This window comes from Branchiostoma floridae, chromosome 6, assembly GCF_000003815.2.
Source record: "Branchiostoma floridae strain S238N-H82 chromosome 6, Bfl_VNyyK, whole genome shotgun sequence".
In the NCBI taxonomy this organism is placed as follows: domain Eukaryota; kingdom Metazoa; phylum Chordata; class Leptocardii; order Amphioxiformes; family Branchiostomatidae; genus Branchiostoma; species Branchiostoma floridae.
In genome coordinates, this window is record NC_049984.1 from 17,797,347 (window position 1) to 17,818,276 (window position 20,930).

A 20,930-nucleotide genomic window follows, 5' to 3' on the forward strand; every position below is an offset into this window, starting at 1 on the left:
ATGCAAAGCCTATATAAGTTGGTACCTTATATACTTGAAGTTTTACCTTAGTTTGTACAACACAGAAAATTTTACCTCAGGAGTTTGACCCATTTTTCTGATGCACAATGATCTTTGGGACATCATGTCTAGGGGCCAACACCAAAACTTGCCTAACATGTCGACTTCACAAAAGCCACAACGGTGGCAGTTAGGGGTGAGTACCGGTACAGAAAATTCAAGTCTAGGTTCGGTTCAGGTCCAGAGGATCAGGTCCAGGTCCGGACCTGTACCTGGACCTGATTCAGTACATGAAAGCAAGTCCATTTCGCTACAAAGAAGTATGTTTCGTGGAGTATTTGACTCTTTGAGCCCCAAAACGTGTGAATTCCTGATCATATAATCTGTTTATTTTCTAATAGGTCCAGCATCCGGTTCACCGAATTTTTTCAGGTCAGTTTTTCCCGGACCGGTCCAATAAGAAAAAAACGGTTTTGTACCGGTGCACCGTATCGGTACCCACCCCTAGTGGCAGTTAATGTCAGACCCCATTAACCCATGGTGAACTAGACCACAGCAGGTATTGATCTTGGGGCACCTTTGAACTGATCCTGATTTGATCAGTCCCAAAGACCAGCATGGGTCAAAAAAGAGGGTCAAGTTCCTAAAGGCATTGTCTGAAATTCGGTTCATCCCTGTTGTAGCGCCATTCCTAGGAAACACTGCTGTTGGTTAGCAGAAACCAGCAAAGAGAGAGTAAGAGAATTCCTGTGGTTATATAAAAATACATATTTTACAAAGATCTCAAATATCTCCAGCTAGACTTTCACAACTCTACGCTAATGTCTCCATGATATGAGTTATCAAAAATAGCCCTGGAGACACATAGTCATAAGAATAGTCTTACTGTTTTCTACATTGCCTTGCCAGTTCACGGATTCCCTTTACAAACTTGCTGATATGTAGAAAAAGGCAAAGTTATATGCTTAGTGAAGGGCAAAGATCAAACATCACACATTCAATGACCTTCAGATAACTTTGCTAACTGACAGAAGGTCACCGAATTTCAAAATCATCAGAAAATCAAGCATATAAAGTATATCCCTGAAAATCTACCATTACATTGGATGGGCTCTGTGGCCTTTGAACAACAGTTGATCCCTAAAGATCCTGTGGTGGTGGAAAGACCATCAGCCTTATTTCAGCCAAAAATATCCTTTTGAGATTGAGACTTTTGACTTGTCTGGTCAACTATTTTCTTTCTGTGTGACACTGGCTTTGAAGAATAATTTCAGCAGAATTCAGCGAGTCATACGTCATGTTTCCTACAGCCTATCCTAGTCACAAACAATACTGTAAGGCTAGAGGATGGTCGGGTCTCCTTCTACCGGTTGCGCCGGACGTTTCGGCCTGACGTGGGCCGGCGCCCGTGGGGGCGGCTGTGACGGTGGCTGTGTGATGACTGTCTGGTTGGAAGAACTGGGTGCGCCCTTAGTGTCGATGCCGATAGGCTGCCACTTTTCCCCGTGAAACGCAGCCTGGCAGACAACAAACGGGAACATCAGACAAGGCCACAACAAAATCATTCGTTAATTCTCAGATCGTTCTGTACAGAAACCTCCTACTCATCACAGTAAAGGAAAGAAAACTGATGTAACACATGTCACGGTCATCAGGACTAGCCAAAACTACCATGTAAGGAACCGTTCAGGAGGGGAAACAGGGCAACAGAATAGATGGAAAGACAGTATCAGAGAATACATCTATGAAGGTTAGACATCCAGGTAAGCAATATTCAAATACAATTCAATCTCTACAACTGGATAAAAAAACGGATATTTACTTCCAGACGTTCGAGTAACTTTGCATATGATCCTAATGAGTTAGTGGTTAAACCAGTTTTTCTAGTTAGCTGTACTTGTATGGAATTGTTCTGCTAATTCATTCTAGTGACGCTGAAGAAGAGTGATGGATGTCACTCGAAACATCCGGAAGTAAATATCCGTTTTTTTAAATCCAGATGTAGAGATTGAATTGTATTTGAATATCAGAGAATAGACAGGCATGACACTAAGTGAAACATAAAGAAAACACCCAAAAAAAGCAAATGTGGAGAAACTGGTTGTCAGATCTTCCATGGTACCCCAACTGTCGAATAGTCATACAAAGAGATAGATGTAATGAGATGAGATAGGGAGTCTGGTAGAGAATACAAAAAAACAAGATATGGCACTCTATTGACAACAGCACAGACACACAGCACAGTCAGCTGTTCTTTGCAATCTGTTTATAACTACAACATTCTATGCCTGAAAAGGCCTATAAAATGTATCGTCCTAGGGTATACATGTACCAAAGAAAACTACAATTTGCTTAAGGTAGCAGTGTTTTTCATCAAACTGCATCCATATGTGATGACAAAGTCTAACACCAAAGCAGATACAGTTCATCACAGGAGCCTAAATCCTGGACAACTCTGATCTATAAATAGACCTTTGATAATTGAACATTTACAAGTTTCAAAAGCTTGATATTTGATCAAAGGCCATAGACCAAAGCCCCTTTGATCAAACAGTCCACTCTTGGATGAAATTAGAAACACTAGCTCTGGGCACCAAAGAGAAAATTCAAGACTTTCTTTTTTGATGTATAGCATGGTTAAGAACACTCTAGTGTCTGATGTATCAAATTATGCTTTTGAATGTCATTCTAAACTTCAATGGATTTTAGGCAAGACTGCAAATATGGCATCCTTACAACAACAGTAACATACTTAACACCTGTCGGAGTTGTAAAACCCATAGTTTCAATTCACTACGAACAGGGTTGGATAAGTCAATTAGCCTGATTGTCCCTGACAAGTGAAAGGGCCATTCGGACAAGCGGATGTCTGATCCCACCTGTCCGATTAGGCAAGTAAGATGTGCTGATATTTTTGTTGTTGTTTTCCCCCTGGTTCACTACCATCTGCCATCTGCCATACTGTTGTTTCCCCCCTGGTTCATGGCCATCAAGGATGCAAAAAAACTTATGGAAAATGTCACTTAAATTTCGGGTAAGTGAAAAGTTGGTTCAGGCAAGTAAGTTTTTTTATGTACTTGCCCGATAGGACAAGTAACTTTGAGAAAACTTGTCCAACCCTGACAAAACTGCAGTAAATGAACTTTAAGACTTTCAAGGGCTAGATTTGTGTTGAATTGTGGTGAAACTTAACACAAGAGGCCAGTCACATTTATAGTGCATTGAAACAAAAAAGAACAAGTCATATAGTCTCTAACATTAATCAAATCACAAGCAAAGGTCTGTTCAAAAACTGGACACAGGTCACAGAAGTGCTTTCTCTGAGGCCACAAGATGATTCCAAGTTTCTAGTAAGTTCTCCCTTTGCTTACTTCATACACAACACTTCCTGTGCACTTTGGGAACATTGCTTCCTTGTTCCATGCCTTCAAGGCTTACTCGGCCCTGGAGATACAGTTGTAAGGAGATTAATAACTGAAATCCAAGAAGTGATGGGACCATCTTGCCTTTCCTTCACACAAGGCTGCCACATCGTTTAGACAAAGGGTACTTTAATCTTGAATTATAGCGACCTTGGCTGGGACTAAAACGCACTTCAAAACTGATCATTCTAGAAATGAATGTGCAGCACTAGACTTCTAGACAACTGTGTCTTTTGATCTAAGGTCTATAATATGGTACAAGGCTGCTAATGTCAACATCATAAGGCTAACGCTTCCTTAGTGATCCTTTGATCTGAGTCCTGTAACATTTTACTGAGTGGCCAAGTTGGATGAAAGAAGGCCTTAAGTTTGGGTTGATGCGTGATGTACTCACCACAAAGTAAATGATGCTAGCGATGAAGAGACCTAGGGCACCCAGGATGGTGGGGAGCTGGAAGCCTGCAGGCACACACAATCTGTAACACAAGGGAACATGCTTAGATGTATTACAAGGTCTTAGTCATGTTGGTGTTTGAATACCCATAGGGACAGAGTCTGGTTAGAAGTTCACGGACATTCTGCAGAACCGTAAAAAAAGAGTTTGCAACTGAAGTAATGGAATGAAGAAAAGAGCATACATTTGTACATGTACGTTAACAGTGTGATGAGGTCACCACGAAAGTCACTAATGTGAAACCACCACAGAGACTTCAAGATTCACAGTTAGAGAACTTGAGAATTTCTACTCCAAATATGGAATGAATGGAACGTCGAGAATGTGATTGGATCCCAACTTATGAAGTTAGGATTGCTTTACGCCTTTTCTCCCTGTCCTTTATTAGGTAACTTTGTACATTCTTACATCTGCCTTACATCATGTTAGAGTTGACTAATTACAATAGAAAAATTCCAGAACTGTCTAAAGATTATCTTGCAATAATGAATAAAGGAAGACTTTCATTGCACAATTTTCGCCTGACCCAGCAATGAAAAAATGCAACTTATATGTTCAACAGCACCAAAAACTTCTCTCTGTTTCAAAACATCTTCTTGTTAGCAATGTCTGATACATGTACCTCAGATACAGAAAGTAACACAGAGATTTATTGCATTCATGCAATGTTGCTTCCCAGCAGGCTTTTAGCCAGGCATTTGTCCAGGTGTCATTTAGAGGCCTGTTCTAAAACAAAGAAAATAGAAATTGGACGCACTAGACGCCTTACACTGGAAAGCAGATGCTATGACAAGCATAAAATTCTGATTGACCAGGGATGCTACCAGGTCACTGTGGTCAGAGTTGAAGACAGTAATTTTGCCTCTCATGATACCTTAGAATGTACAATTTTAACTTGAAATGCTCTAAAACTCTGCACCATGGATGGGGGATGGAACCCCTAAAAAAGTCGCGCCTATATCATTTGCAACGACGCACCAAGAAATTTGGACCCCCTATAGTAAAATCCTAGCTAAAAGCCTGCTCCTTAGCGACTGCACTTGTACATGTAGTTGAAGTCGTCCTTCCCAATTAGCCTGTATCCAGTGGTGACAAACATGCCAGATAAAGCCAGCTACGGTGTGCCGTACTCCCGGGAAATTTACTGCTACTAACGACAGCCCTAGGTAAGCCCCTCTGTATCTTGAAATTGAGCCCAAAGTGTACCAACTGGCAGAAACTTCTTCTGATCAGATGAACAACAATCTATCACATACACTTTACAGGGACTTCTAAATCCCCAGTATTACACCACAAGGATTTGTTCAAATGTACGTGTAAGGACCCAAGTGGAAAGAGAAACTGGAATAAAGTGCATGACATTTAGTTTATTACCAGCTCTGACAAAGGAAGAAGGGGAAGGTTGCCGAATATTCTTTGAGGTCATTGGAGCAGTGACTTCTTACATCACCCCCAAAAAAGCTTACTATCTTTTCAAAATTACAGAATGACAAATGCTCACAAATATCTAATATCACAAATAAAGAAATGCAAATGTGGCACTGCGAGCATGCAGATGAAGACTATTGTTTGAATATAATGGTAAATGTTTGCTAGGTTACACCTGGTGTTATACCACCTGTAGTAAGTACCTGTACCAGTCTCCTACTATGAGACAGTGTACAGTGTAGTTGGGGATGTATCAATGGACAGGGACCATCTTCACACACTATGGAATCAAGTTGTGACAGCTATGAGCCACTGATTGGCCACTGATTCAGGGTACTCTACTTTATAGCCTAATTTGGTCATAAACAATGGCAAACATTTCGTAGCTATTCTTCACCACAATATCATGATATAGAAAGAAACTGATTTCAGAAAAGGGAACACAGAGGCAAAGGATGGAGGGGGGCATTCATTTATGATGAACATGACTTTTATTGTGTACTTACAGAAGATGGAGGACAAATCTGATGTAGTAGTTACTGGTGATGGTGCCACACGCGTGGATCACACGTGTCAAGTACTGCTGATACCTGCAACAGAACAAGCACAAATTTCAAGACGTCTGAAAATAATCTTGAAGGAGACCTTATCTTTACGCCCGGTATCCATCCCTCTTGTGCAGCTTCCAAGGCTTTTTCGTCTTCTCTCCAAGTACGATCTATTTTAGGCAAATGTTTGACAATTGAGTGTTCCACCTGAAAGACATGTATCAGCAAGATCTCTGATTGCCTCTGAGTCATATAGAGTTCTTTCAGGAGGTGCAGTAATCATCATTAACTGGCTATTCTCAAAGCCGACCTGAATCAGGCTATTGACTTGTCAGAGGTTATTTCAGGCAAATTGGGCAATTTTTTCACTACAAAACAAGCACTTTGCAGACAGGATGAAAGTGACTCAGCATGTATGATAGAAAATGATAGTCCTAGTATTTCAAAACTGATTTTTATCATATAAAAATTGCAATGTGAACCAGAACCCTAAATTATCAAATATCACAAATTTGAAAATATATTCTTTGTAGCCTTAACAACATAATACATGAACTGAGAGATACCAGTAGACAGCATATTATGCATCCTCCATTCCTCCTACTCTAATGATTCTAAAAGTAGAATGCTAACCCTTACCGTCTCTCGATGGTATGTCCCTTCTTCCTCTTACCCCTGGGATATTCCAAAAGGATGATGAAGATACCTGCGGCTCTGAGAACATCGCTAAGGAACTTGAAACCTTTACATTGTGAGTGTATATTGCTACCTGCTTCACACCATGATAAGATCATGAGATTTCAAAACTGGAAGTTCTTAATTTGCAATACCATAAAATGCCACTAGTACTAGTATATGCCAGTAGCTGAACTTGTTCTTTGCCTTTTCAATACCCAAGTACCAAGCTTGATGGGTTGTGCTATTAGCCTTTGTACCATTGGATGATCCTTCTGTAGTGACCGCTGGTTCAATCTTTTAACTTGCTAACCATGGAGCAAGCAAAAGGATTGAGTCAGTGGTCACTACGAAGAATGGTACTCAGGCTATTTAAACACATGCAATACACAGACCTGAAAATATAACCTTCTTGGCAATTAAAGGTTACCACTTAAGTTGTAAGAACTCATAAGACTTGGCAGTGTAAAGCCAATAATTGAATACAGCTTTGGTAAACTATATAAAACTTTTTACCTAATATTTTAGACTTAAAATCTATAGCCTATTTTAGCAATAGACTCCGTCAAACCTTCAGTGACTATTGTTCACCAAAGCATGTTATTAAGAAAGACCAACATTTAACATTCCCTTCCATACCTTGACGTAAATCTTACTGCCTTTAACTAAAACTTTACCCATATGACTGCCAGAATTGCTATACAGTCTATTTCAAACTTGGCCAACCTCCAATCCCTCAGCTGTGCATCGCAGGAGGATTTCTGGCCCAATATTCCGGAATATCATCTACGTCAAACTTGCATTGCGTGTTCGCCAGGGAAGCATGAAATAACATAATACAACTTGGCAATCTCCACATACACCACTGGCTTATCAGTCGGCAACAGCCTGGTTGAACGGACAATTTGAACAACCCTGTCTTTGATTTATCTTCGCTGTCCCGATAAAGGTATTGCCCTCAATGTATAAGTGTGCAACAATCTTAGAATAATTAGAAACTTGTGAATGCACCATTGCTCAGGCCCTAAGGCTCTGATATGAATCTGTTCAATTCCCCTCTTCCCAATTCTTCTTTCTACAAACAATATACACGCAACCATTTCCAGACTATTAAGATCCCAATCAACAACAATGTTTTTTATGATAGGGCTCTATACACATTTGGGTCACTTCCTTGCACATGAATTTTCAACCATTCCTCATCAAAATGCTTATGTATTCTTTTCTACGTATTATGATAAGTAGGCATTTTTTTGGTGCCAGAATGCAATCGACTCTCTGTACACTACAGAGGCCATGACTTTGTAGACAACATTAGGTACTAAGTTCTTAGGGTTAAGTCTACATGGATTTGGACTGAAACAAAAAGGATCACATGGTACAACCTACATTATCCTACATAAAAATTCTGTGTGTCAGGAAATCAGTAATCTCCAGGCAGATGTACCGGTGGCGTAAGGAGTTTAGCGGACCATAGAGTGTTCTCGGTGGCTCAGAACACTCCTTGGTCAGCTAAACTGACCTTATGCCACCGGTAGATCTGCCTGGAGATTAGGAAATCAGCAAGCAATAGAGTGTCGCAATTTCCTCCTCTAGCATCCTTCAAGGAGGTTTGGGTTCAGCAGTAGTATATCAGGAGCATTTGAAGACAAAAAGAATGGACACATCTGCAAATTTAGTCCAATATAGGGCCTGCAGTTGTTAACCTTGATATCATCGATGTGGGATCATGTCACCATTGGTTTCAATGGTCCCTAGATACTCTGCCATCTCATAGGATAGATAAGGCAACACGCTGACTTCCCTGAAGGACATTAGAACAATAGAAGAGGAAATTGTGGATGGCATACCAGGTCAGGACTCAGGTTTGGCTACCACCATTTTGATGACATACATTATACTCTGCATGTTTGGAATGACAATGAATAAAGATGTTTACAGGGAAGTCAATCTAAGTAAGGATGGATGGATAGATGAGGTAAAAGGGACAAATTAAAGAAGAACAAGGATAATCCATGGAGTATCAGTAATTGGAGGATACATTAATAAGTGAAACCTACACACAGGAGACCAGAAAGGTAGATAATAAGACATCAAAACAACCAGGGTCCCAATTTGGCTTGATTACAAAGTCACTTTGACCAGATAAATGTATCTTTGCTGTGATGTTTTACTTGTGTTACGTAACGTTACATCAATCCCTGTGATATTGGCAGCTCTATAAATTTAAAGCTCTGTACAATATACTAGTATCCTTCAGCAGCGCCACCTGTGAGCTATGGCAGGAAAAGCAGGCTAATCTGCATATCTTCTTTGTCCATTTTCAAAATTTGACCGCTGATCTTCAGAACTAACTTAAAGCTAGAATTATTGTAATGACGTGGAGTTGCTTTTAACAAGCATACCACGAGCAATTTACAGTAACTACTTTAAGTCTGCCTTCTGTAAACTTGGAAGATTTTTCAAAAGTTGTGGGAAGGCAATCAGTATGAATATAAAACTCATTATGTCATACCTGGGCCGTGATAGTGTTCAATACAGGTGTTCCATACTGGGTGATAATTTTCCGCATCGGACACGCTATTTGGTTGTATCACACAGGATGCCATCAATTAAATATAAATCGGGCTGGAACCTCGGGTGATACGGAATACACTGTGTTGTATTCTATATTTACCTGTGACGCAAAAACGTTTGATACGGGTGTTCTGGACCTTGTGATAACTTTCCGTATCACACGGGTTCTAAAGTTGCATCACACAGGATTCCTTCGAGTAAATCGAACTAGTTCGAATGGGCCGAATACGGCATGGTTGAAGATTCGAATACCGGATTCGAACGTTAGAATTGCTGTTGTTAAATTTTTTTGTTCCAGTTTTCTCAACTTCTGGTGCATTTCGCATCAAAATATGTGTTTTCTCAGGTGGGTATGACATAAATAAAATACAACACGGTGTATTCCGCATCACCCCGGTCCCAGCCCTCCCTCCCGCGGGTCAGATCACCCTCTGGCCTTTGGCCGTCGGGCGATCCTTCCCGCGGTCAGGCTGGTAACTCGGGTGATACACCGTGTTGTATTCTATATTCATAACATAAGCGGTGTACATGACTGTGCATGTATACGTGACTGTATGTGGATAATTGTCCAAGTTCAAGGAAAAGGAAAGGCAAACTTTTTCCTGGGATCGATGCCAACCTGCTGTCAAGTACAAATGAGTATCATACATCTTAGACAAGCTTGATCTTACATAAATATCAACGCTGTAATTGAATCTCTCTTGTACTGGATAAAATTCTACGTGAGTGTCAAGGATTTAAAGCGGGTGCCGTGGCATATTTGTTATGGGTTTTCACAAGTCAGGGCTTGTTGTAAGAGGCTTATGTAAGGCAAGTTTCAAAAGTGCCTACCAGTAACCTACAATTTATAGGTAACTTTTACAGATGGCGGGAAAGAATATAACCACAATTCTTAAGTGCATACCCCTGGGATGAATAATAATGCATTCAGTAGATCACCATTTGCAGTGCAAGTGACTGACATCCTGAAATTTTACAGGCTAAAAACTTTGGGTTATCAAAATTTATCACAATAGATTAACAGTGTTGAGAGGCTTGAAAGATCAATACTTTCTGCATTTGCAGAAAGTCTGTCTGAATTGAAATTGGCAACTCTAACACTAACAGCTTGCAAGTGAACCAAAAAATGTTTTAGTGTATCATAAGAATCAAGTGGTTACATTTCTGCTAATTTCCAGTCCACAATAGTATCATATCAGTATATATCACCAACCCAATGATCTGATATATCAAGCCGTATAATTGCACTCATAATATTTCTTCTTTCTTCTTCTATGGAAGCCCACGTTCATCGTGTAGAACATTATGAACATTAATATTTCACATGCTTCAATTCTTTCTACATTGAATGATCTCATTTTTTTATCTACCATCCATTATTATTATTATATATATTAACATTCTAGCTTCTCTCTTCAAATTGTTGGACCACTTTAGTGTGTCTATAGCAAAAGTGTAATTTAATCATACTAGTAGGTATTCATTACAATGTCCAGTTCAGTAGTCCAGTTCAGTATGAGAAAGGATACACTGAATATGCAGCAATCTCCCATCTGTTGAACCCAGTCAGACCAATGATTCCCCCTGTGAGCATCACTGCAAGAAAGAAAATACAGCAACAATTTTAGAATCTTTCCTTAACAACCAATGGAATCACTATGAAATGGTTACTATAAATTTGGAAAGTTTGCAAAATGAACTGAATACCAAGCTTTGTGTTTTGACTAGCTATTGTATTAGTGCAATTAAGTTTTGATATTTAAAAAAAATATTTTTCTATACTTGTGGGTTGAGACTTTTTGTGTATCGTTAATGTTGCAAAATGAACAATAATAATAACTGAAGCTTAAGACCATACATAAAGGATAATTGCAAACAACGTTAAACAGTGAAATACAGAATTGCATATTCAACAAAGAAGGAAACTGAAATATATATACAGATAAATTGAAAAGGAAATAAATTCTATTCTGTATTCATTTCTAACAAAACTATTTGAAGGGATTGACTTCTTTTCCGTGTGCAGTGGGAGATGAATTGTCTAACATTTTCAAAGATAGACGTGTTGGAAAACTTCTGCAAGAAGATTTCGTTTTTTGTTGATTGGTTAAGGAAGAACCTACTTCCTTTGGGATTCTGTTGTGAACATTGACAGATATTCTAGTTCATCTTCCACTGCATTCCCTATATAGTATTTACTATATACTACGTATAGAATCCAGGGCAAACGGTGGTGTACTTAATCAATATAATAAATGAGTACTGTATCTAGATAAAGCACCAAAGAGTCTTGATGATGATGATGATATCATCGGTCATGACAAGTAAATTTATGGATGACAGCCTCTGCATACTCTAAATCTAATGCAAGAGCTAAAAAAAGATGGGTAAAAAAATGCCTAAATGGTCAAAGTGGAGACCATAACTAACGTTGTTATGAAAAATTGACACACAAAAAAACATGGCCAATAACTCTTTTACTCGTGTATTCAAGATGTGCAGAAAGTGACACTAGTGTGGTAGCTATTGTGTGCCTAGTTCACTTCTACAACTACCGAGTACACTTAAGACTACATAATTAGTATCACTAACTTTTACAACTACATCCAATCATTGCTGACAGGGAGTTAATCTTTTTTTAAAATCAGGTAAAAATCAATGTGCATGTGAATATCATCCATAAAATCTACTTGCCAGTGTCTTTCCTAATATCATTATTTTTGTGTCACTTACATGTAACGCTACATACAGACAAAGGAAGTATGGCTGGCAGATATTAATGTACTTGCACGAGTCCTATTTGTAATACCACCAATTTTCAAATTGATCTTTTCAGAACTGTCATCTTGGAGTGTATTTCAAAAGAGCGGACTTCCGTCTCTGTTTGCATCAGTAGTTCAAGCATGACACCACTGTTGAGTATCCACAGAAACGAAAAGGTTAGCGGAAATTCTCAGGTATTAGCATGGTAATCCATTATGCCTATTGACTAGACTTACTTATCTATTTCCAAGAAGTTCACTCCCTCAGCCAACTTATTTTATGGTTCTCGGGTTTAAAAGAGTTATGCTATATAAGAAGATAAGACGAAAACTGAGTCAAACTTCGAGGTGAATGCCTGTACCTTGTACACAAAGTTGCAGGGGGTGAATAAAGTCAAGTTCAATTGATAAGATGGTTTTCTTAAGTATACTAACTTTTTTCTGGGACTGATGCCAACCTGTTGTCAAGTACAATCTGGATCATACATCTTAGACAAGCTTGATCTTACATAAATATCAACGCTGTAATTGAATCTCTCTTGTACTGGACCTTTTTATCTTCTTTAATACAGATGTTTCAACAACCTGTCTGCTGGCTCCATTGGGGTAAAAGAACATTGTATCTATTCAACAAAACTACATTGGACTGGTCTGCCTGTATTACAAACCAGATTAAACTATCTACAAAGGAAAGAAGATTCAAGTTTCTCTCCAACCCTCTGCCATTATCTTGAACATCTGCAAAATCTGAGCTATGGTACATGTATGAACCAAGAAAATAGTTTGATGTAGCCCAAGTTTCAAATGCAATAAATGTAGAGAGAATTCCAGGTCTCAAGGTCTTTTGTGAAGGGTAGAATGTCTAGAGTCTGAGAAAGTACACACAAACTAAGTTACGTGACACAAAAGCACTTTTTGTATATTGGTACTTCACATGTCTGTGCAGTCACGACATAGTGACAGCTTTCTGGCACGTTGTTCTTTTGTGTACATGACAGTGCTGAGAACTTATTGTGTGCTAGTGGCGTATTAGGCTTTCTAAATGTCACAGGCAACACCTTTAATAGCCGCCTCCATGTACTAGTATGCACAACAATTTGAATGAGCGATAATCCAGTTCAAGCCTCAAGTTATTTTTCAATATAAACATGACATTCAAAGGTAAAATCTGCCTTCAGGCCTAAGTACAGTAGGGCTTACATGTATACCATGTAGCTGTCTCCATATTCTTCAACACACCCAAACAAAGCCATTACAGGGGTCTCTATCTGGCCTAGCCCCATTACAGTGGCCTGTGTGGCCCAAGGGTGATAGGAACAGTGATGGACATCACCCTAATCTCCAAAATATGTGGCCTCAGTACAAGGGAACTCCAACAATCTCCTGAATGGATGATGCCAACCATTAAAACCTAACAAGCCCTGAAAGATAGGCAGTAGAACTCAACACTTTACTCTTCTCCAACAATACTCATTTCCACAAAAATTATGCTCAACCTGTGATATCAACTATGGTTTCGATAGAATTCTATCGATTTATATATTGTTGCACACTTATATTTTATTGCTTTGGCTGCATTCTTTCCCACATTACAGCTTAACATTTCTTGAATTTCTTTAGCTTTCAATGTTTGCTTGTCTTGTTTTCGGGAAAAAAAGCTTATGTTTGGAGCCATATTTGTCATATTACATCAACTAGTAATAGCTCCATATTTTACAACAGACTCAAAATAAGTTAACTTTGTTTGGCAAAATCAAGGTGATAGTACCTGGATAGAATATAAAAAGTTATTTGAAAGATGAATTATTTTACCAGCAGTGACTACAAAGCAAGCTCACTATACTGAAGATACAAAAAATTGATCTTGAGCTGTAATCCATTAAACTGTTATGAAATATTGACCAGGTCCTGATATTCATTCATTCAAGCATGAATCAGCAACTTTTGGGAAATGATTCACTTCTATACATGCTATCTATTTCCAAGAAGTTCACTCCCTCCATTTGAAATTTTGACAGGGACAAATCTATGGCCAAGTGGAGTTAGTGGACCCTTGCCAACACATGTTTTTGGTGTGCAATCTTCAGTGGGTACTATGTATAGCAATGCATAAAGAATTGTAGATGGCCAATTTGAACACAAATCTTTCACAAACGTATTCAGCATATAGTATATCTTAGACTATTATTCCACTGGCTACTGTTGATAATCAAAACAATTAGATATTGTCAAGGACACATATTGCTTATTCTAAGTTCTAACATACACAAAACATAAGATTTTTCTTAGCTTGCGTTCAAAATTACATCTACAATTCTCTATATATTGTTATACATTGTAACTCATGTAACCACTGAAGATGGCATGTTTATTGATTTGTTGCAAGGCTCCATTGGAAACCAGTTGTTGACAACTGAAAGGACTACCCTACAAGATTTATAAATAAATAAATGCAGCGTGCTGACCAAAAATGATGTGAACTACTGCGAGCTACAGTTAAACTTAAAGTGCTTATGTAAACATAATTCAATATTTCCTGAATATACTCAGCCATAATAATATTATTCAATGAACAGACAAAATGCATACCCTTCTGATGTTGAACATGAAATCTTACAAACCATTATTAATATTATTATATGATGATAATATTACATGTACGTTCAGTTCTTGATTCCTACTGCTAGGTAATCAAGTTGATTTCTGTGTCATCACAGAATAAACATGGCAGCTGGCCATTGTTTGGAGCCTGGTACCATGACTCATGAAAAAAGTTCTTTGAGAAGCCAAAAAGGAAACATGATGAAATCTTGCAATTGTACAACTTTAGAATGATTATACACTACTTGCATTTTTTGCGAGTCACGGTATGAGTTGTGTTTTAAATGACAGCACAGCCGGAAACTAACTTGATTACATTGGCAGGAATCGAGAACTAGAACATAGATTTTTAAGGACTTATGTTCAATAATATCAGAAAGGTGTGCATTTTGTAAAAACAGCTTGTTCATTGACTAACATTTATGATGGTCTGTCCATTGTAATCAGGAACTATTGTATCAAAGTATTGTTGAGTAATTGGTGACATAAGCACTTTAAGTTTAATGCATAGGGATCTAGGCTGTTTAGTGCACAACATTGGTTGGGCTGGGAGGGGGGCAGGTAGGCAAACAGACCTATCAAACTCACCCTGACCACTGATGATAGCATGTTCATTAGCCCACATGGCCCACTCGATTTCAGCCATTTCCACTCCATCTATGTATGTGTAAGGGTAGAGACTACGATTTGGCACAAGTGGTGATTCTACCGGTAGAGATCGTGATTGGAGTCTACTGGTAGAGACTGCAATCTTGATCTCTAAGGGTACAATTGGTAATTCTGGTGTAGAGACGTGTACAAGACAACTTATGTATGGCTGACAGTTGAAATATACTACTAGTATTCCTCTTAACTCCCAGCTAATTTATCACTACCATTCCCCCTCCCCACGATTGGCCTCATGGTCTCATTGTAACAAGATATTTCAGATTTTCCCATAGCCCTATGATTTAAAATATCTAATGTACTAGTATTGTATTGTATTTCTATTTTGTAGTTTGCAGCCGATCATATGAAAATCCCTGGGTAGTCAATTCAGTCTTATCATAAGTACATTTTGTACTTGTAAGTTGCAGCCTTTGCACGGACTCTTCTAATTGAGCGAATACTCATAGAAAAGATAATACTATAATTTTTTAATATAGTTAAAACATATTTCACATGTTGCATAGGTTTGTACTGCAGTTGGTTACTACATGTGTGTACCTGTAGTTCTCCAAGCCATTGTTGTTAACTTAGGAGGTTCTTTGTTTGATAACAGAAAATTGGAGATTGGTGATGCCAAAATTATGATTTTTGTGTGAAAAATTATACTACCTTTATAAGTCCACTTGTACATCAGGAATGTTACATTATATATTTGATATCTGTACGGCAGAACACAGTATCTGACTAGCAAACGGTGTGATGTTACTACATAGGAAGCTTACTGATACAAGGTTTTTTATGAATAGGGATACCTACGGATATTCAGTATACGACACTTATGGGGGAGGGGGGCATGACAAAACTTGTCAAAGGAAAAACTTACCCCATGCACTAATGATAGCCTGTTCATTAGCCCACATAGCCCACTCGATTTGCCCCATCTTGTCTCCTCCTCCTTCCCGCTAGCGTTTCGGGAACTTCGTTGTGAAGAGGGTTTCCTTCTTTTTTTTCCTTCCTGCATACACAGAAGCAGACAGGAAATGAGCTAAGCTTACCCTGAAAAAAAAAACACAACAACGCCTGACGTCACATGTCATGCATGAAGTGATTGCGCACAGACACTATTGGCCGCTGGTGAGATTGCGTCGGCTTTACGTTGACAATCTCAATAAGAAAGAAAAGTAATATTTTTGTGACGGCAATAACGTTTAATACGTCAAGGTGTAGTGGATCAAAACAGTGAGGACAAAAACATAAACAACAGCAATTTGTCTAGGGGTTTGAATCGCAACCGTGAAGCGGCGGTTATGTATAAAATTCAATTGAGTCTCGCCCATACTACATGTAGGTGCACGCACCTTGCAAATGTTGCCTTCTAAAAGCACAGAATTTGGCGTTTCTTGCAGCTTTGTCCAAGGTGAAGATTCTGGCAACAGTACGTTGACCCCTGGTTATTTGACCCCTGGTCAGGTCATGGTCTACCGACTTCTCTGATTGGCCCAAAATTGTTTGGCTAGTGCACTTACTACGATAGGGGGTTTAAAAGATTTTCTTATATTCATGATTTCTCACATTCTTCTCAGTATAATTAAAAAAATAATAAACTACAATTATCTAATGTTATTAAAAGGGACAAAGATATACGAATCTATTGTCATATCTTAGAGAAACACTGTATGCATTCTCTATGCAAATTTGAGTCATGGTACCGTCTAATCAGCTGACCACATTTGGCGCGAAAATTCAGCGTGGTTTCCACTTCAAGATGGCGCAGGCAAGGGTCACCGAATTTTACTCTTCCCGTAAAAGATCTGTAGCACAGCAGTCTGCAAAGCGCAGGAAAGTCCAGCGCGTGGAGGATGGTACCCAAGAGTCGGTAGTATCGGAGAAAGAGGCAGTTATTGCACCGAAGACGCGTACTAGAGCTAGAGCTAAAGTGGCATTGTCGTTTGACCCTTCCGAAGTTGAAAAGAGTTTTTCCAAAATGGCCGCTGAAATCATTTCTGGAGAAACAACGCCTCAAACCAAACCTTCACGTGGCACGCAGTCCAGAAAAAAGACGCAGAAGTCTACAGCCCGGAAGACTCGGCAAACAGCACGCACAAAACTAGAAAACCGGCTAGAAGATACAGCTATTGCGAAGGCGTTCGAGGTATTATTTTTTTCTTCTTTTAATTTTGGGGCGGGGTGTAGTCTGTGTTGTAGGTGTGGGGAGTCAGTTTTGGTTGCATAGTTTAATTAATATTATTGACAGTTTTTGTTACATTCTTACCAATTAAATGTAACTGCATGTATGTGAAGTGACCTTCTTCTTCGATACGCTCCAACCATCCCCACTGGGGTATCACTGACCTCTGACATACCAACCCAAACCAGATGTTACATGAGAGAGAGAGAATGTGTCAGGTCATAATTTCCCTGTCATACATCATTTTCTCCCATCAGGACAGTTCTCCCGTCGGTCTGGATATGTCCCCGTCATCTTAGGGACTTGACGATATTTATCGGGTAGGGGGTGGGTGAAGGGCCATTGAAAAAATTTTGGCCTGGGAGAGGACCATCAAATTTTTTTTGGGGGGGTGGGGGGCTGGGGGGATGGGTGATCATTGAAAAAAGTGGCCTGGGGCCCTTAGTAAATACAAGCAAATTATGCCTCTCAAATGCAGGAAAGAAAGTTTCAAATGGTCAAGATTTCAATTTTCCTCCGGTACGTCTGGACGTCCCTTGCGACAACTTGCCCCTACGGCCCCCACGACACTCCAGCGCTTGTCGCCATCAAAATCTTTTTTCTTTGACAGAAATGGCATTATATTTAGCATAGTGTAAGAAAGGAGTAGAAACAATAAGAAACAAAATGCTTGCACCCGGGATCCAACCCAGGTCGACAGATTATAACCCCAGTAGCAAAACCACTACGCTAGAAAAGGCTGATCAGCCGATTCGCATGGCTGTTTAACGCTACTTAAACCCCCCACTGTTACACTACTCCCCCTTTCCTTTTCAAGATTTGTCCTCGAATCTCCGAGTTCGATATCCCTGTGTGGCACATCTCTAGCCTGTTAGTGTTACTCACTGCTTGGCACATCTCTATCCTGTTACTCACAGGGTCGGTGTGGGAACCAATACCTTGCGATGGCTCGGCACTCAAAATGGTGAGAATACACGGTGTCGTTGCCCTCAATAACCTAGCTAAAGTGAACCATGCGAATTTCTACTAGAAAGGCTGTCACACTTAGCTTAGTATGCCAGAAAAAATTGACCCTCAAAGTCAAACTGCAGGAAATAGCATTTCAGAGAGTCAAGATTTCCACATTTCAACCTCCTAGTCCTACTAGGATCACATCACTATTGCTCGCCCTCCTCATATAAGAAATTTGCTGCCCCCCCCCCCCTTAGATTGTAGATTGGTTAAAATTCTTGAGTTATTCTCGTACAAAGTTTGAAAGTAAATCAGCGACTGCAGTTCTTAATAAGCCGCTAGGGTGTCCAAACTCACAGCACTTACTCTCTGCCCAAAGGGCTATCTACCACTGAAAAATCATAACCACAGCATGTCCAGAACACGAGATATAAAAAATTGAGGTTCTGCTGCAGTACCTTAGCAAGCCGCTGGGGGGCCCATTATCGAACTTGACCTTCGTTTTCCCGACCCCTACCCACCTACCACATATTATCGGGATTCATCCAAGACTTCTTGAGTTATGCTGTTCACATACAGACAGACAGACAGACACACAGACTCACAAGCCCAAAACATAACCTTAGCCATTCTGGCAAAGGTAAGGCAAAGGTAATAACATCCGTCATACCACAACCAGCAACTATATAAACCACACCAGCTGGCCTCTCATCTGACCAAAAGTGTGGCAGATTCTAGATGTTACTACTCATCAGATCCACTGCAGTGGCAAAAACCCTCTCCCTGGTCAATCCAAGGATCTATCCTAATTTTTGCCCTTAAAGGGGGCCTAAACTTTTTTTTAAAAGCATTCTGCAATATTTTAAGTACATCGAAAAGTCCAATTCTTACTTGTTTTGCGTTAGTCCATCGCATAGATAAGCGTTTCTACAACATTTGAACTCCGCGCCGTTCTGTTGTCGAGCCCGGGGAAGTTCCGCGACATTTGACTTCTGTGACGTAATCCAACCGCTAACCTCCAAACTGCTGAATACGCCACTACGTTATGCCACGTATTTGTCAGACTCTAGATGAAGAGTTTTCAAGTTACCATCCACATTGGCAAGTCCTCGATGGAGAAAGCCGGATTGAAAAACTCTATTTATACGATAGGTTCCCGCGCAGTCAAGATGTGTGCAAACTGGGGCAGATTGGCGGTCGGATTACGTCACAGAGGTCAAAGGTCACGGTACTTCCCCTCAACAGAATGGCACGGAGTTCAAATGTTGTAGATACGCTAATCTATGATGGACTAACGTAAAACAAGTAAGAATTGGACTTTTCGATGTATTTAAAATATTGCAGAATGCTTTTAAAAAGAAAGCCCCCTTTAAACTCGTGTCAGGAAACCCCAGTGGAGCTGATTGGGGGTCAAACCAGGTCACTGTGGTTTTGGCGGGAAGATTTCTGTCCGTTGATGGAAGACAAGAATTAAGAAGAAATTGGCGGCTGAAAGTATGTTTTTTCCCATTGGTTGTGTCGTTTCTGGCCCTCTTGTGGATAAACTTGGTGTTTCTGGAGTTGATTTTTCTTCCAGCCATTGAGTAAGGTAAGGGGATGTCAGGAAGGTACACACATAGAGGAAGATTAACAAAAATTAGACCAAGGTAGGCCGGACCGTTTTACATCCCTGGAGCTCATCCTTCTGAAAGATGATAGCAATCCCATTCAACATGATGTTTGATCCTAGCGGACCCTTGGATTGGATCCAGATGGCCAAGCAGGGGGGCGGTGTCGATTGGATCCAGATGGTGAAGCAGGGGGCCATGGAGACGTCAGCCATGACACTAATGTCAGCCATGACACTAATGCGTTGTATCATGGATAGGACTATTTATAAGAATAGTTGAAAGTTTCAAGTTATCATAGATTTGGATAATGTGTTATGACGTTTATGATAATTTTGAGTCACCAAAAGGAGGGATGTTGTGACCTCTAGCATACTAACCACGAACCCAAACCAGATGTTATCTTTACCTTGAATCTTTACCTTGAACCACAGCCAGTCGAAACCCTTATGTAATGCAGTACATGATGACATGTACCAGGTGCATGCTATCATGCAAGCACATGTATGATCACTGTAGGAAATGTACTGTTGAAGGATACTTCATGGACAGCAAAAATTGATCACAGACGACAACAACATATACTTTATTTGGGCACTTTGTCAAGGAAAAAGGGGAGGAGGGGGGACGTAAAAAATTTTGTATAGATAAGCTAAGTAGAGAATATTGCTCATAATTCTGAGGTGAAAAATTGGAGATGCATTGACAAAAATGGCAAACTTTGTTGCACAGCCCCAAACCAAGTATCATCATGATCGCCACCTTACTCTCTTGACACCGCTGTCTGCACACTGAAACTGTACACATCTTGCTGTCAGTTTGTGCTAGTTACCTCCATGAAAAAATGGAGGTATAGTTTTGAGTGTGTCTGTGTGTGTGTGTGTCTGTGTGTGTGTCTGTCTGTGTGTCCGCATATTTGTGGTCAGCATACTCATGAAGGCTGGTGGATTGTTTCATACTTGTGTGTTGTAGTGTGTGATGAAAGCTGGAAATTATTAGATTTTGGGTCCCCTAGCGGCTCCCCCTGGTACTTTGGGGTAGCTGCAGCGCAACTTGCTATCTCGGTGTT

General features: G+C 39.8%; 2 protein-coding genes across 3 annotated transcripts in view; one reads left to right on the forward strand and one right to left on the reverse strand.

Annotated features, from left to right (window-relative positions):
- Positions 1-373: 373 nt before the first annotated feature.
- LOC118417857 (cytochrome b-245 light chain-like) lies at positions 374-16,606 on the reverse strand. 2 transcript variants are annotated; one of them, XM_035823607.1, is made up of 7 exons: positions 16,474-16,606; positions 15,999-16,171; positions 10,634-10,700; positions 6,492-6,566; positions 5,811-5,894; positions 3,817-3,898; positions 374-1,517 (listed from the first exon to the last, which is right to left on the reverse strand). In XM_035823607.1, the coding sequence occupies exons 2-7, from the start codon at positions 16,054-16,056 to the stop codon at positions 1,341-1,343; spliced, it is 543 nt and encodes a 180-aa protein (XP_035679500.1). In that variant the 5' UTR covers positions 16,057-16,171; positions 16,474-16,606; the 3' UTR covers positions 374-1,340. The 2 variants fall into 2 exon arrangements, with proteins under 2 accessions (XP_035679500.1, XP_035679502.1); XM_035823609.1 differs by having other exon boundaries at positions 15,999-16,130; positions 16,474-16,569.
- A 240-nt stretch (positions 16,607-16,846) lies between these two features.
- LOC118417607 (DNA replication factor Cdt1-like) overlaps positions 16,847-20,930 on the forward strand; it is a 30,795-nt gene continuing 26,711 nt past the window's right edge. Inside the window, exon 1 of the mRNA XM_035823205.1 lies at positions 16,847-17,267. Within this exon, the coding sequence (XP_035679098.1) occupies positions 16,881-17,267 (387 nt within the window). The 5' untranslated portion in view covers positions 16,847-16,880. The remainder of the gene's footprint in view (positions 17,268-20,930) is intronic.